At 39.2% G+C, this 17,365-nt stretch overlaps 2 protein-coding genes and 1 long non-coding RNA gene across 4 annotated transcripts in view; 2 read left to right on the top strand and 1 right to left on the bottom strand.

The window, feature by feature from the left end:
- tmeff1a (transmembrane protein with EGF-like and two follistatin-like domains 1a) overlaps positions 1-2,680 on the top strand; it is a 69,028-nt gene extending 66,348 nt beyond the window's left edge. The window contains exon 10 of the mRNA XM_064346895.1: positions 1,058-2,680. Coding sequence (XP_064202965.1) covers positions 1,058-1,142 — 85 coding nt within the window. The 3' untranslated portion in view covers positions 1,143-2,680. The remainder of the gene's footprint in view (positions 1-1,057) is intronic.
- The window catches only part of LOC135261045 (uncharacterized), a 159,989-nt gene that overhangs the window by 109,901 nt on the left and 32,723 nt on the right, over positions 1-17,365 (bottom strand). For both annotated transcript variants that reach the window (XR_010331809.1, XR_010331810.1), the window contains exon 2: positions 4,781-4,898. This is a non-coding gene — a long non-coding RNA (uncharacterized LOC135261045). The remainder of the gene's footprint in view (positions 1-4,780; positions 4,899-17,365) is intronic.
- Positions 7,066-16,089, top strand: cavin4a (caveolae associated protein 4a). The gene is made up of 2 exons (XM_064346894.1): positions 7,066-7,782; positions 13,409-16,089. Exons 1-2 carry the CDS (start codon positions 7,375-7,377, stop codon positions 14,036-14,038), a joined length of 1,038 nt encoding a protein of 345 aa, XP_064202964.1. The 5' UTR covers positions 7,066-7,374; the 3' UTR covers positions 14,039-16,089.

Raw genomic sequence — 17,365 nt, 5'->3', positions numbered from 1 at the left:
AAGACGAGAGATTTAAGTATTTCATTCTTCTAAAAAGCCTTCATCAGCCTTGTCACCAGGGTACTGCATGCCTGCCCATATACTTCAAAGGCACTGGCTTGAAATTGTTTGCTCATTTCTTTCTTTGGCCACTACAAGTAATAATACTGTTATTACTGAAATTCTTTTTTTCCTTTTTTGCTGAAGCTGGGAGAGGCTGCCATGCATACAGTAGTGTCCCATTCACAGATTCAGGGACTGACCAGCAGTCATTCACTGCCATGTCTCAACAACTGACTGGTTCACCTGACTGTGTGGATCGTAGATCATGTGGATCGTAGACTTAATGACTGATTCACTCACACACACACTATGTGACTGACATACACATACAGTACGGGTGACAAATTAATGGAAAAACCAACAAAGTGTTTTAAGGTATTGGGCCACCATGAGCCATCAGAACAGTTTTAGTGCACCTTGGCATAGATTCTACAAGCTTCTGCAACTCTACTGGAGGGATGGAACACCATTCTTCCAAAAGATATTCCCTCATTTGGTGTTTTGATAATGGTGGTGGAGATCACTGTCTAACACGTCAGTCCAACATTTCCCATAGGCTTTCAAATAGGTTGAGATCTGGTGACTGCGAATGCCATAGCATATGATTCACATTCATTTTCATTCTCATAAAACCATTCAGCGACTGTCCTTGAAATTGAAATGAAATTGAAAAGTGTAATCCGACTCCCCGATTAAGTAAACACCCCAATACCCAAATATAGAAACCAGGGCAATTTTGTGGACAATGAAATTAAGAGACGCTGTAGACAGTATTAAAACAGCACTCTAATTTCCAGTGTGAAATTTGAAAACAAAGTCCTGAAAAAGAATATTAAACTGAGATTTTGAAAAACCATAAATCCCTTATTTCGAAGCATGAACGAGAAAGGCTTTGGGCAAAAGGTTGCAGATATTCTCAACATATTGATAGCTTGTTGATGGATGGTCATATGGGATGTGGGTAGTGAAAACAAAGTGTTTATCTGTAAATTGATATGATTTTTTTTTTCCCCAGGAAATGTCCCAAAAACAACAGGGGGCGTCGGCAAAAGCAGAACCTTGGCCACTTCACTTCAGACACTTCATCCAGGATGGTATAGCTCGTGATTTTTTTCTTTTTTCGTTTTTTGAGATGTTTTCTTACCACGTGGAATATGTTTTTTAATGTACAAATTTTTGTTGTGTTTTTGTGCAAAATGAGAACCGAGGAATGAAAATATTTATTTCAGGGGCCTTATTTTTATTTTATTTTTTCATTTCCACTCTTGGACATTCAAGGTGTGTGCTGTCAACAGCGTGCAGCATATTTTTAACAGCTACAGACTGTTCAGAAGACAAAGAAGCCACTTTTTTCTTCACTTTTTTTGACGAAAGCATTTGAAGGTGGTAGCTTCGGCACACTTACCTTGAATCCCATGGTAATGTAACAGACTTCTGCCTCTTGGAATGTGCTTTTTATGGAATGGTTACTTCTTGGCAACTTCATTGGACGTTTCTCTTTTTTATTTGGCTATTGATGTGCAGCTGAACACCAAATGCAGTTTTACACAAGACACTAGACAGCCAGGATAAGAGGTTTACAGTTGTTCGTAAATATGTAATGCAGTGAACACACTGACTAGGTCATAGTTACATTATTCTTAAATTGTAGCCATTTATGTTTAAATAAATAAATTATTATTATTATTATTATTATTTCTAAATCTAGACATTACATATCGCATGAATTGTGAAACTGTGTTCTGTGGAGTAGTTTAAACTTAAATTAAATGCTGTGCTGTATGTTCCGGACAGTCTCGTAGCTTTCATCCAAGCATTACTGTTTCAATGATTCCAGCGCTGTTTAAACATTTTAATAGGCCTCTGTGTGCTGGTTACGATCACCGTTGAGGAAGTGAATGGTTGTTTTGGTGGTTGTAAGGACTTAAGAATCAATGAATTTGTCAGTAGAGAAAAAGGACTGTATAATGTTCAGTTATTTGAAACTGGAGGAAAACATTGTTTATTTATAAGTTTGTCTGGATTTGTACACTAATAACAAGGCACCCTTTAAACTATCAAGACAAGAATGAATATGGCATGTCAAAGAAGCATTTTATTTCAGTGAGCCAACATTTATGAAAACAACTAAATGAATCAGTGAATAAATTAAAGAACACCACATTCAAGTATAGCATTTTAGATTTAATTATTTATCAATGAAAACATGGATTTCTGAGAAGACACAAAAACAAGGGCTATATTTGAGTTTGTGGTTCTTTGTTTTCTTTTGAATAAAACCATTTTAAGTTCGCAACTCTATCAGACATTTTGAATTGTACAGTGATTTTCTTTTACCTATACATCCCAACGATACAGGATTTGTCATAATGACAGTAGTGTCCAAAACACTGTGCTAACCTAGATGAACAGTTTTTTTCACATTCTGGTGGTGTGGCCTACAGGTTGAGGTCCTTGTTTGAATTCATCTGGTTGTAATTCATTGAGATTAGCGATAAACTTGTTGTTAACCATCCAGCAGTGACTCTTAAAATGTGAGTAGAATGTGTTTGTTTGACGTCATTAATATTCTGCATGTAGGACTTTGCGGTCAGCCATTTTTGTCTCAAACAAAAAATAAAAATGCTTTTTTAATGTATTCTAACAGTCTGATTAGTTCTTTACTCGTTGCGGAATGTCTGAGTTGTTTTATATCCACAGAAGAAGTTCAGTGGTCACATTAATGTTGTGGCAGCTATCTGTGGGAAAATCTCCACATGCCAACAGTGGCACACTGACTTGTGTATCCGTCTTATTTTCCAATACTTGTTTTATCTCAAATTAAACAAATGCATGACTTGCACATTATTTTATTTTACGCACACACAAACACCTGCTGCCTCTGGCTTTTGCAGATTCTGCCGTTGAATACAATACCCATTCTTGAAAGGTTTGAGCCCTTTTCCAATAGTAAATGCTGAGTACTAAAGGTTTGCTTAGTCCTCAGCTACCCACAGGATGCAGTGGATTGTATTTACACAGAAACTTCGAGAACACTGGGAGAGGTTCTGGTTAAATTCTTGTTTATCATGAAATAATGTGAATCTCCCCAAACAGTCTTAGAAAATGTTATTGTTCCAAAGTTTTGTCAAAGTCACAGAAAAATGTTCAAGGCATGTCACGTAAAATCTTTCTGCTATCATACTTAGATGGTCATCATTTAGTCATAAAAAACTTGGGAATACATGACGTATTTACAGAATCTTCTGAAAGGTAGTATTGGAATGACTTATTTTTTTAACATTCATGCTAAAATTGTCATGAATGAGCATCCACAAATATTTCTTTTTACTTGAATAACAGGTAAATAATGTTCTAAGGCCATTACTCTTCCTTTTGTCTTACAGATAAGGTTCAAGTGGAATCCAGGAATCTTTTGGAATCCTGAACAAATATATGTGCTAGGAGCACTTACCGAAACATTCCAGGAATGTCCTGAGAACAAAAATTGTCAGCTGAGAAAATTGTAAAAGAAAAATTCATAGTTTTTTTCCCATTTCAGACTTTCTTTATACTGCAATATCACAAAGTAAAACCAATTTAAAAAATAATAATTCATGATTCAAGACAAAAATCAAGATATAATACCTATTCTGTTAGCACTAGTAGCTTATATTATTACCACAATTTGGCCTGACTTCAACTTGGTAAAACAGTGAAATATAATCGTGAAAATAGTGGGACTAATGCAGTACATCCTTTTAAAATTTTCTGTGTGGTTGCAGTTTTATTTCGTTAATTATTTTTTTCTGATTCATCAGGTTTTTATGCCTTTGTATTTAGACGTTGCCAAATGATGGTTTTTAAAAGCTTGAATGGTCCATTAAACCACTTAGTAGTAAGCAGAGTCTAATAATTACCGCCTGCATAAGTGCCAGAGAATTATTTAATCCCTGAGCAACAAAACCTAAAGGAAAATACCACGCAGGGGACCAGGCTTACCACAAACCCCGTCTAATAAATATTTTGTTTCGCGTCTATGTTTCAATATGCTCTCCATTCAGCAGCCACTGATAGCTGGGGCTGTTGGGATTCCATACCATTCACACATGTGGTGCAGAAAGAGAAGCATCTTCATATTTGATCAGAAAGATATAATGTGCGGTGTATCTGGTGGTGGGTCCCCAGTGACAGGAATTAATGAGATGACCTTCAGACTCCCCGCGCGACTCACTACCACAAATCCTCGGGGGCACCATTCATTACCATCATTGCTTTTGTGCACAGATGCAACGCTGCTTACTTATCACGCTTAACCTCCTGTGGCAACAGTCTCACCGCGGTTGACGGCCTCGTTGAAACTGAATCCGAGATAATATATCTCGCCACAAATGTGGGCTGGCAAGGTTGAACGCACCCTCCGGCCAGGATTCCCAAATTTGTTGTATGCTTTCAGTGGCAGAAAGTGGGGGGGAGGGTTGCTCATTAATTGGCCCTCGGATCTAATTAAAAACTGCCTGTCTGCAGAAGGCAGAATGGGAGCAGAGGTCAGCAGCTCTCATTGTGAATATGAACTCAGGGTGTGTGTGCATGTGTGCGGGTTGGGGAGGGGGGTTGAAATGTATTTCAAGAGGGGATGGTGTAAATGACTAGCTTATGTAAAAGGCAAAAACTTTCCCTCTGCTGTGTAACTATAGACAGGGTGGGGTAGGGGTGGTTTGGGTGGGTGTGGGGGTTGGGGCGCACAGCAGCTGCTTACTTCAATTGGTGGGATTTGGCCGGCAGGGGAATGGGGCCTGCCCGCCCTCTCCTCAAGGCAGGAATGGCTTGCTTGTCTCGCTGGCTGACAGGAACACACACCCTGACCTTCTGATATTCTGAAATGAAATAAAAATAAAATAGGTCAATGGAGGCCGAGGGAGGAGTGTGCATACCCCCCACACATATCGTCCCCATTTTGGGGAACCATTTCTTGCAGCAGTTGGTACACTAATTGTGCATGTATTCACTCTGCAAAGTGATTATTCCCAAAGGAAGGCCCGAGATTAACTGTTATATTTAGATGGTATATTATGGCTTACAGCAAAGGGTGTGTCCCCAATGACTGAACTGCTTTTTTAAGTCCACTGGACAAAATCCTTCCCAGGCCAAAAAAGGGATATAGCAGAACCTCAGAGATATGAACACCTTGAGAAAGAAGGTCATTTGGAGCTGTGAAATATTCAAAAAAAGTGATGTGAAAAATACAGAAAACTCTCAAATAACCAACCTTAAATGAATTATTCAATAAATATTTTTTGAAAATGCGCATTTAAGACCAAAATAAAGAATTTCACCTGTTACAATCTGAAACATTTATTTTCAATATGAATTGCAATAACATGAACACTGACAAACAATAAATCTAATTAAAAAACAATGGTAATGTCAAATGCAATGAATAGGTAATAGATTATAGGTTTTTACAGTATAATTATAGTATGAGGTGAATTAGTGCACTGTTCAGAAACATTAGGATTCTGGGATTTAAAAAAATTCTAGTAATTAATACTTAATACAGTAAATAATAATTAATACAGTAAAAAAATCAAATACATACAGCAGAGGTCCAGTAGGCCCAGGTTGCACCAAGAGTGAAAGTATAGATAGCCAGGCTGTCAATCTCAGTTAGAAATTTACATTAACATTGAAATTAGGATGTTGGATAATCCAGTAGGTCAAGGGTTATGCAGGACTTTACTATACACATATTTTAAGACATCTGAGTCCTTTATTAATCAGAATTGTATTGCAAAGTAGCCTATTAGCAAATGTAAGTATAATGAAACTATACAATTTTTAGCAATAATCGTAACCAAACCTTCATATTTTTTCTTTTCCAAACATCCATCTAATTTTCATTGACCTATTGTTACTGTCTCATGTGAACTGATTTTGTTCTGTCCTCTTTAAGTGAAACAGCATTGACTGTCACAATTATATTTTGTCCAACAATAGCAGCAAGACATGACTTTCAGTGGAAATTATGATTCATTTTCACATCATGCTTGCATTTTTGCATTAGTGGTAGTAAGCAGCATGAAAGACAATTGCATATGCCTACTTCCAATGAAATACTGGTTTAGTTGATCAGTCAATCTGCAACTATGTAGTCTACATCTTCCACAAGGAAGTCATAACGCAATGCAATGAATCAAACTGTTCACATTCAGGGATACTGAACATAAACAGATATAGGCCAGGATTAAATCAATATTTGTCCTTAACTTATTTTTTTAAACCTGTAGTTGCAATGAAGAAAAAATACACTTACATTTATACAATTTGTAAGTCAATGTTGATGACAAATGCTAATTTCATCCAGGTATTAATATATATAAAATCAAAACAAAATAAAAACCACATTGTCATTCTGCATTGTATATAGTCCATAGAGAGTGAACATTCCAAGAACACTCCAGGCCCTGGTAAGCTAGTTTGCTCACTAATAACTTGGGGGAAAAATAAAAATGAGTACTGAAAGCATCGGTGCAAAATGTACTGTTAACTAATTCCCATTTATGGACTTTTATTCTGCTGGCAGGCAGTCAGACTTGAAAATAAGTTTTGTAATCCTCTTTATTAATCCCTGTTTTTTTTTTTTTTTTAAACTTGAAAACTTCATAACTCCAAAGTACTAACTCCCAGAGGACTCCGCAGAGCAGCTTTACAAAGCAATGTTTTCGCCCTCAGTGTATACAGTGTACACAGCTTTGCTCCAGAGAAAGTAAAAGGGAACGCAAATGCATTTAATCCTCAAAATATTTCACCAATGGTATACATGGGCCTGAGACCAAACACAATTACATTCACATGTATACATTTGATTGATACCTGGAGAAGCATCGTACAATGGAAAATGAATGAACTGGTTCTAACAGAGTGGGGAGCCAAGAGAGAGTTATTATCCCATCTAAGCCTCTTCCAAAATGTAGAAGTGTCCCCTTACAAAAAGTATTTATAACTATGAAATGAGTGCTGGTGCCTCTGTTGCCCCCTCTCTATCCCTCACATAGTTTTGAGGGCTTCATACTGCTCCTGTCCCGACCTACCAGCCGACAGTCAGGGTAGGTGGAGTCTCCTCATTCCCGTCCACCAAACCTGTTGCTGTCATTGGGAGGGTCCTTCTTTGTCCATCGCCTCCACTACCCACCCACCCGTTCCACAGAGGTCTAGCTGACACACAAGAGTCTCGGGGTCGAAGCTCCGAGAAGCCGAGTCTAAAAGGCGCTTCGGGTCTATGATCTAGACCCCCCCTCCCTTTTCCCCACCCCAAGAAGCCTTTCCCCTGTGTGTGGATTTTGTTTTTCCATCATGGACCCTCAGAAGCAGCGTGTGGCGACCATGGCTGACAAGCTGGAGGTGACCGGTGTGGAGGACGAGGCAGGGAACCCCATCAGCGCCCTGACCATCCTGTCCCTCCTGGAGCGGGTGGCCGGCATCATCGACAACGTGCAGGCCGGCCAGCAGCGGATGGAGGAGAGGCAGCTGGAGCTGGAGGGAAACATCAAAATCATCCAGGGTGATGTCCTCAAGCTGGCCAAGGACCACACCACCACCAGCGGGGTGGTGGAGAAGCTTCTACAGAAGACCCGCAAGGTCAGCGCCAACGTCAAGGACGTGCGAGCGCGTGTGGAGAAGCAACACGTCCGGGTTAAGAAGGTGGAGACCACCCAGGATGAGCTGCTGACAAGGAACAAGTTCCGTGTTGTCATCTACCAGGTCAGTTGGCGGAAAATCAGGCTTAGCGCTAGTGCGAGTGCTAGTTTTATTTCAGGTAAATATCATTCCATCTCTCAATTATGTAGCTGTACCAATTGTGCACGGTGAATCACAACACTAACACGATACTAAAAATGGCTTTCGAGAAATACTGAAAATGTATTAAAAATAATTCTATCCTCTCTTAAAGAAAACAAATGTACTAGATGCTCATATTAAAAGTATAAAAAGCAATATGATACTGGGCATCCATTGCACAATTTCCGTTTTTTGGAAGTGACAAAACTGAGCTGGTTTGAAAGCGACCCCTAAAATTGTTGGTGGCTCAGTGAAATGTAAAAAGAAGATCTGAAAATGTCAAAGTTCTGACAAAAGATTAGTAAAGACTATGCAAACAGGCAGGGTTGAATCAAGGAAATTCATTAGCTTGATCTGTTGATGTTCATATATCAACCTAATGTCCAAGGTGTGAAAAAGTATGTCTTATCCATGCCATTGGACTGGATAAAGGAAGCTCAGAATCATGATACAGACATTGATGATAGGGCCAAAACTAATCTGTGTAATACGGTAAGGAGAATCACAGGCATGTCCTACATTTAGGTCTGGGGTAGGTGGAGAATGATCATATTTCCTGGGGTTCTGAATCAGTGTAACTGAGAGTCTGAGTTGAGTGTTAGCACACTCTTTCAGAAGGTAAAGGAGCCGGTGATCATGTTTCTGTAACTTCAAAGCGGGTGGCTTCATGCCCAATGACAGCCCTGCTATTCTTAGCATGTGCCATGCCCTGCCACCAACAGGGATGCAAGATAAATTGTAGCCAAGAGAAAAAGAGGGTTTGGGGTTCCATTACGGTGGGTAGTGTGTGGCAACAGGCCCACACCAATGAGGCAAGTCACGGCATACCTCTCTGGGCTACTATGGGGCTTTGATATCACACTGAAGAGAAGCCACCCTTTCAAGGACTGGACCACAAAACTGAGGGTGGAGAGGGTGGAGTAAAGATGGTTTTATAATTATCCAAAGTTCATTTTCATTATCACATGCAAGATCCACAGATTTTTTAAAAATAGAAATTATTATATTGTTATATTAATCATATTTTGGGGCTAGATGGACTAATGAACTTCACACCCGTTTTGTCTTTCACAAAATAGCTAGATAAACAACCATCAAGCACAACCACCACCACAGCCATTACTTTCTTAATGTTACCGCATTCTTTTAAGCTATTGAAGCGGCATTTTTAGCTGACGAGAAAAAATAAATCAAAGATTACTGCACATGACATGTCTTAATTTCAATGCAAATAGGCTAGGTAGCAATTTTCAGAGGATAACTAACAACAACGTCAGTACCCATATATAGCAAGTTTAACACAGGTCTGGTCAATGTGCTGAGACAAGGAGTTGGCTGGTTGCTGCAGCTAAATTGTGTCCATCTTTTTTCTGATCAAGCAAAGCTATACATTTTATCACTTAAAGTGCACTGTAAATTGTCACTTCCACCATGACTCGAGCACTAATACCCCAGTAATTTTCTGTTGGGTAGCAAAGAGATTATTCACATGCACTGTAGAGATGAATAATTAACAAAATAAATGTGTCTGTCTAAAAGTCCTTCTGTCTGGATTATTACTCTCAAGACTACTCAGAAACAAATTTTAATGTGAATCCATATTATCTGTTGATTGTTGGTAATCAATTTATCTAATGCATGTACATACTGACATGATAACATTCTAAATGCCACAGATTTTAGAATATTACAGTAGTTTAGCTTTTGCTGTATTCATTGATTCTGCATATCAACAAGATACAATAGTTTCCAGAATGAACTAGCTGCACAACCAAGAATTCCATTAGCAATGTTGTTAGTCTCCATAGTCAAGATGTAGGCCTATAATTTGTTGCAACTTGCCTGCATACATGAAAGGCATGAACTTTACCAGAGATTGAAGGCAACAACATACTCGGCGTAATATATCCAGATGACAGATTCACTGGCAGTTATTCTGAGGCCTTGCTTGCGAGGCATATATCTCCAAATATAGTGCTACTGAATTTGACGCTGTAGCCACTTTTTTCTGGGGGGGGGGGGGGGGAGCTTGGGGTCTCATCAAAACTTTTTTTTGGAGAACAGTTCTTGCCCAATGGATGTGCTTATACTGTGCATGGCTATTCATGGTTCCGGTGGCATTGCTGCCCATTGCAATTGGATGCACAGGCAAACACACCTATGAATACTGTGGTGGTGTACTACATATTGAGAGATGAAAAAAGAATAAATCCTTTCAGAACACAGGTCATCATGCATAGGAAAGATGTATAAAACAAGGCCTAAAAAGTAATATCCTAATTATGAAGGTAATCAGTCACAGCAGCGTTATTTTACATTGTTCCAACTAGGCCTATATAGTTATAGTATTGCCAAAAAAGGAATTACGACTTCATTTTTGTGAAATACGGTTGGTATTCTGGCTATGATTTGGTCTGAGGGTTATTACAAATTAAAAATGTTTAATATAGATTCTTAAGTTGTTTTTGATAAATGTCCTGTTCTAGCAATAATGTTCATAGCTAGCAACTGTTTACTCTTCCAGTCATGTTTGTAGTACTAACAACCAAAAGAAACTAACTACTGGAGGGTAATCAGGCCAATAGAGTAACATCAGAAAGTGATGATTTTAACAGTTGTGAAAAAAAAACATTTGTCAGCTTGCATAATTTCTAATGATCTCCATACATTGTGGATGAAAGGGTGAATCGCTGGACACTGTGCACAGTGATTTGAATTATAATTACGAAAAAAGATGAGCCTGATGAGTTTTGGAAGTCTTATGGACAGATAAGACAAAGATAAACTTTTATCAGAGCGATGGAAAGGTAAAGTGTGGAGAAATAGAGGGACTGTTCTGGACCCTTGCTGTACTACTTCATCTGTCAAGTATGGAGGAGGAGGTGTGATAGCTTGGGCCTGTATGGCTACATCTGGAACCTGATCAATGGAATAATGTAACCAGTAATGGCAGCAACAGAATGACAGTTGAAGTGTACAGAAACATATTGTCCACAATATTCAGAGAAATGCAACTGTGTGTTGGCAGAGCATCTCAAAGGATCTCATCATGAACCTAGTGATGTCCATGTGTCACAGTGATGTGATGCAGTCATCAAATGTAAAGGGTATGCAATGAAAAAACCAATTTGCCACGACTGCCCCAGTACATTTGCATTTAACTGTATATACTTTGCTCAGTTCCAAAAATATCATCTGGTGTCAACAGCAGGTGAGACCACTAAAAAGCAATTAGCATGCCTTTACTGTTCTCCAAAGTAAGATTATTGTGTCATGTCTGAGCACGAGTGCGCAGAGGTCTTTTGTCTCTGATTAATGGCGACAATTCTTCCTTGCTAAGGATTCATAATTAGGATTAATTAGGCCACAAATACAAAGTCACCTGTAGAAAGAAGATCAGCCAGCAAGCCTTAAGGTGCCATTGCCAGATTTTTAACCACACTGTGTTACACAAAAGAACATTTTCAGCAAAGCTCACACCATGAACCAAGCTAGGCTGCCTGTGCTTCCAGAATAGTTCAGTATAAAATGAAGTTGGTTTCTTAAATTCAGCATGTAGCTACAGGTCAGTGTTTTTTTGCCAGTGTTTGATTGAAAATACCAAATTCACCTTTGTTTTGCTCAGGATTCATTTCACAGCACAATATCACAGCTTCAGGCCTGTGTCACATTTGACTGTTCAGACCTGCGATGACATAGCTGGAAACTCAACACTGTATGGAAGGAGGGGATTTTTCTAAAATCTGACACAAGTGTAAGGCCTTCCTCCACTAAAGTAACTTACTACAAAAAAATTGCAATGGCTTCTAACCAGCTGTCAAGGGCAAATACTGTGATTCTGGAACACTGGGATATGATTAATTTGAGTGTAACCTTAAAGCAACAGATCCCCTGAAACCCAGTCCACCAGGTCCAGGTCTAAAATTCAAAGTTGTTTCTAAGATTCACTGTATGATGGGTCCAAGGCTTTTAGGTATAGGCAACTGCAGCTGATATACCCGAGCTGACCTGAGAGAAGCCTACTACTTCTCATTTTATTTTAAAAACAGTTTTAGAAGCACCGTGAGCTGCCACGAGATGATGATCATAGTGCTTGCTCTCTGTTAGCCAATGACATCGCAGCAAACTTCGGCACGGCTCAGCTCATACAAATTTCCTCTTGTTTGTGAGATTATGATTTTCTCATTCCTGGTAAGACAAGGCAGGAGTAATTTTATATGTGGTCCGATAACGATTCTGATATTTGACTGTTTTCATTAATCAGTTACTCTTTATTTGTTAAAGCAATGTCACAGCCACAGACATTCTCTACTTTCTCTACTTTACCTGTGTATAAATAAACTGAGAAATAAGAATGGATGGCAGACTAGTCTGCTCACCTTAAAAAAAGTATTTATTTGGCTGCAGACTAAATGCTAATATTTAGATACAATACTAAAATTGCATTCTTCTTTGTTAAGCTACCTTGACATTTTAAAGGTGAAGGATCTGAGGATTGCACATGGGAGCAAATCCTTTACTTAGATCAGTGGTTTCCAAACTCGGTCCTGGGGGGCCTGCTGAGTATGCTTGTTTCCGTTCCAGCCATTATTGCAACCTCTGAATTATAATAAGCTGGCAATTGTTCTGATTTAGACACGTTAGTGCCAACTGGCCATATTACAGGCACATTATACCAGAAATAGCCCTGCAGACCATGAAGAATGAATATTCATATCCAAATTCCAGAGCATTTAATCAGTCAGATTAACTAATGCTTTCATTCTCAGCAATGTGCTATATGAGAAAGTGCAGAAATCCAATTAAAGACTGGCAGGTAAAATCAGTTGGGTCCTAATTATTGAAAAAATAACACCTGGTCACTGAAGCCTAACAAGTTGTGCATGTAAATAAATGTTCCAGATGCCTGCACAAGATTTCTTGTGACCATACATGCATGCATACATACTGTACATACATGATATTCAATGGTATATCATAATTCATATATGTGCTTTTCAATTATGTCCTTTAAAATAAATAAGTTCAGTCCTAACGACGCAGTAATAGATTGTTTGAAGTCATGCATTTCTGTAAGTCTCTAAATGTTACAGTAGAAAATGGTAATTCTCTACTGTAACAAAAGGTGATTTCTGAAATAATGAGCAATAGAGTAGAACAAAACACCAGATTTACACCTCTTTGAGAAGGAGGCAATTCAATTTTTATTCATTTCTTATGATTAGGGGCAGAATAACCATAGTATTGTACATAAACCCAATAGCTTATTCATGGCACTGTCCAACAATAATTGGTATCATTGGTAAATAGTAGTTCATAATTTATATTATTAAGGACATTGAACATCTATTTATATTTTAATAAATGGTCTGTTAATCGCTTGGCAAATCCTATAAAACGCCACTCTCTTGGTGCAGTATGGTGTCAGAGCATATTTCATAGCTGCTCTTATCATATCTAATCATTTCCTTTGATTATTTCTCAGAATTTTGATATGATGCCTCAGTTAGACAACTATATCATTCTGAATTCTGATCTTTCCATTCAGGGAGAGACCGAGATCCCCTCAGTGGCAGTCACAAAGGTCCCCAAAGGAAGCGGACTGGCAGGGGTGGAAGTGGAGCCGGACACCTACGATGCCCCGGTAGACCTCTCTTCGGACGAGGAGTACATGGTGGTGGAAGAGACCGACTCCAAGGCGGCCCGCCTGAAGAAATCGGGCATGAAGGGCATCGAGAACATCAAGGCAGCCTTCTCCCGTGAGAACATGACCAAGACCAAAGACAACATTGGCACCAAGTTCAACCACCTGGGAGAGCGCATCGTGCCGCCAGAGCGCCGTGAGAAGATCCACCAGGCCGGCGAGCGTCTGAAGCACTCCAGCGAGAAGCTGAAGGACAACATTGCCAAGAAGGCCCCCACCAAGGAATCCTTCCGGATCAAGCTGAAGAAGGAAAGGACTGTGGCGGAGGGCCAGGAGGGGGCCGAGGGCGTCGACGGGGGGGCCACGGATGCGGAGGAGCCAGCTGGAGAACCCAAGACGTCCAGCTCCGACGTCACCTACACTGAAGTGGTGACAGAAATCAAGCGGGAGGGTCCCGTGGAGGAGCCTGCGGCCACCCGGATAGGGGAAGCTGTGGATGAAGTCAAGGGGGTGGCGGCCGAGGAATTGAAGTAACCCTCCTAAGCAGGCAGCTCATCTCCACGAACAAAACGGGAAAGCAGTAATAGGCACAGAGTGTGCAGTGTGCTGTAAGAGAGGAGTTCGGTTTTGCAGTATATCACATCAATTTATCTTCTTTTACAAAAGGAATACTGAACTTTTAAGGCCATCCCAGGGTTATAGATTTGTTGGTGATTTTTCGGAATGTGGTCGGTTTTGGAGGATTGGTAAGGTTGAAGGCAGTCTCCTGTCAGTTTGGAAGGTCATTGTGAAAGATTGAGTTGAAGTTGTGGCTTTCTGTTTGATAGAATGTAATAGGAAGAAAACCAATTTCCTGTAACATTCGGCTCTTTTTGCAATCGTCGGGCTTTTGGAAATAATACAATAACTGATTGTTTTTTACATTGTACACAGACTCTGATTCACAAATATATCAATTAACTTATGTAAAAACCAATAAACAGAGTGGTGTTACTGGAAATTTCTGCGAGTTGAAAACATTTATTTAAGTTTTTTAATTTTGGGAGACTGAAAATAATGTTAACTGATTATTAGCTGAGAACTGGCACTAACCAATGTTTCACTGTCTGATTTCCATTTACATAATCTTACAAGACGTTCTAATGTCATCTTGCAGCAATCGTTTGTGAGCACATTAGGTATTTTGATGTGGAGTATGGATGAGGATGAGGTCTTGGGGCTTGGAAAAGAATGACAAAGCATATAGTAAAATTAATGTCATTTTAAATGGTCTGATGAGTGGCAAGATTGTTTATTGTAATCATAAACTTCAACGAAGAATCCAATACACCAAGGAGTGCATGACAGTTGCAGACATTATCAATAAAAAGAACTCAATCAGCTGGTCTCTGAAGAGTATCTTAAAATTGCTGATATCAAACACATGGTGATACTGGCAATACATGGTATGTTGTGCTACAGCCTGTTTGTAAATTGCACAATACAAAAAGGCAGATTCAGTGATACTGATAAAATCCAATACTAGCCTCTGTGAACAGCACAATGTGAAGAGCAAAGTGAATTGCATTCAGCATTAATCTCATACAAAATATATATATTCTGTTTTGAATAATTCTTTGTGGTAGTCAGCAAATAGCATTTGATCATATTTCTCAGTGTGGTGAGCTCTGCTCAATACATAAACTGATTGGTCTGTTCATGAATACTGTGTATATGCACCAAGGTCTGTCTATTCATGTATTAAATGGACAGCCATATTTAAAGTGTCAATAATAAGAAGCGCTAGCTGATAAACCAGCTTCCTGCTCAAGGCTGTTGCTTTGGAAACTCACAACAAATGTCCCGCTTAGAGCACAGAGTGATAGTGTGCATGATTTTAAAAGATTTTATAGTTTGTTTTGACTCTTCGTAGTAAGGAATTGTAAATTATGTACAAATGTCCTTGGCAAATGAACTCTATCCCACTCTGCAGTCAAAGTTTCAAAATATTTTATGAGAGTAGTAGAGCAATATGTAGGCTTGCTGATTTTAATTTTCTCTGTACACCTGATACCTTTGGGCATTCTTTGCATTTAACAGAACTAAGATTTATCCACATGATTTTATCCTTCAGAAATAACTGTACAATTGTGAATAATTTGAGAGAAAATCTGTGAAATTGCTGTATGTTGATTTTATGTTGTAGGAAAATGTATGCCCATGGTTATATAGAATGTCCTCTTAATTGTTTGTGAATTCAAATCTGAAATATAAGCTGAATTTTCTTTCTGACAAAGTAGATTTTGCATAACCAATAATAGTTGCAGTTTAGGTTTTATACTGAAAAAAATAATAGAACAGAATAATAGCAGCTATGCAAATTATATGTTTTGTATTCATGATATGCACTGCAAAGTAAACTGCATGACATAGATTGACTAAATCAGTAAATAGCAGTGGTAAGACAGGCCCAAAAGACCCTGAGGATATAAAATACATTTCGATCATTTTCATGGAAATGGACTGAATTCTTGGTTGTTATAGGCTCATTTGTTTTTTTTTGTTTTTTTTTATTTAATACAACTAAATAAAGACATAATACTAACCGTTGGTTCTCTACAGATACATACTTTCTAGTTCTTACCTATAATGTTCATAACTTGAGTTTTCTCTGCTAAGAATGCAAGAGTTACATTTTTATCAACACTCACGCTCAAATTTAAAGATCTAAAGCTATCATTATATTTTTTCTTCCATCCCAAGTTTTAATTTATTTGCTAAGTGTTAATTAAGCAAGGAGTAGGCCTCTATACCAATGTATCAGGCTTTACCGTAAATATATGGCAACCATCAATAGGGAGGCAATCTCGATTACAGCTGGTCCTGAATTTCAGGGCTTCAGGGAAAGGAAGCTGTTATCACAACAATGAAATGGATATCCCAGTCCACAGGGGCACTGAGGCAGAAATGAAATGCCACTCACTTTCCATCTCAGCTGCGGATGAAACGCCGGGGTATTTTGTCTTTCAAAAAACAGAAATGCTGACGGAAGCGTGGCTTTTTAAGCCCCCGCTACCATCTAGGTGCATAAGACAGGAGTATAACAAGGTACCATGCCTTGATCGGACATTGAATTTTATATTTGAAAACGCATTTATGAAAAGGCTTTATCAGGAAAGCTAGGTGCACTCTACCCCTGCACATCTTGCTGTTTAGAGCCATTGCTTTTTGAGGCCAGATGGCCTTGGGGTTGAGTTCACCTCTGACCGAGAGCAAATTAAGACTGTGCCTCCACAGACCCATGTGTTATTCATGAGAGACTGCGGCTCTGTGCTCTCCCACGGGACTCTGTGATAGCGGCAGTGCCTTCTCCCTGATCTCTCTTTTGAAGTCAAAGGGCAGGGCGATGCCTCACATTCTCCAGAGGTTTGGTACCTGCGCTTTAGGTGGTGGTTGGAGTACAGGGCCATGCGAGCATGTCTACAGGGCTCTACTCCTGCTTAGGCGCTGCCGTGACAACCAGTCGAGAGCTAAGCCAATACGTTACACCAAAGCATCGAGAGCTAAGCCAATACATTATAGCAACGCAGTGGTGTGTGTACTTGTGTGCATGCGTACGTGTGTGTGTGCATGCGTGTGTGAAGGTGTATGCAAGACAAGCTGTTAAAAGACTTGCATGACCCTAACACAATTGTAGCTATGTCATTCCAGCACTCTTGTGTAGCTAAGCAAGGTCAGTCCAACCATTCATCACGCAATCAATGACTTTTGCAGGATACTGCTGGCACCAGTTCATGTTATAATATCCAAACAGTTGAGCCAAGGCAATTCAAGATAATAAATTAAACACATTGTACTTTGTCCCTTAACATTAGTATAGCT

Source organism: Anguilla rostrata, chromosome 8 (genome assembly GCF_018555375.3).
Source record: "Anguilla rostrata isolate EN2019 chromosome 8, ASM1855537v3, whole genome shotgun sequence".
Taxonomy (NCBI): Eukaryota; Metazoa; Chordata; class Actinopteri; order Anguilliformes; family Anguillidae; genus Anguilla; species Anguilla rostrata.
The sequence above is the reverse complement of the archived record's forward strand: the minus strand, read 5'-3'. Positions and strand labels throughout refer to the sequence as shown.

What these genes read in the sequence shown, in the direction of transcription:
- cavin4a (XM_064346894.1), top strand. Translation starts at nt 7,375, where the DNA reads ATGGACCCTCAGAAGCAGCGTGTGGCGACCATGGCTGACAAGCTGGAG. An exon ending in TCCGTGTTGTCATCTACCAG is followed by an intron (nt 7,783 to 13,408) that starts GTCAGTTGGCGG and finishes CTTTCCATTCAG; the next exon opens with GGAGAGACCGAGATCCCCTC.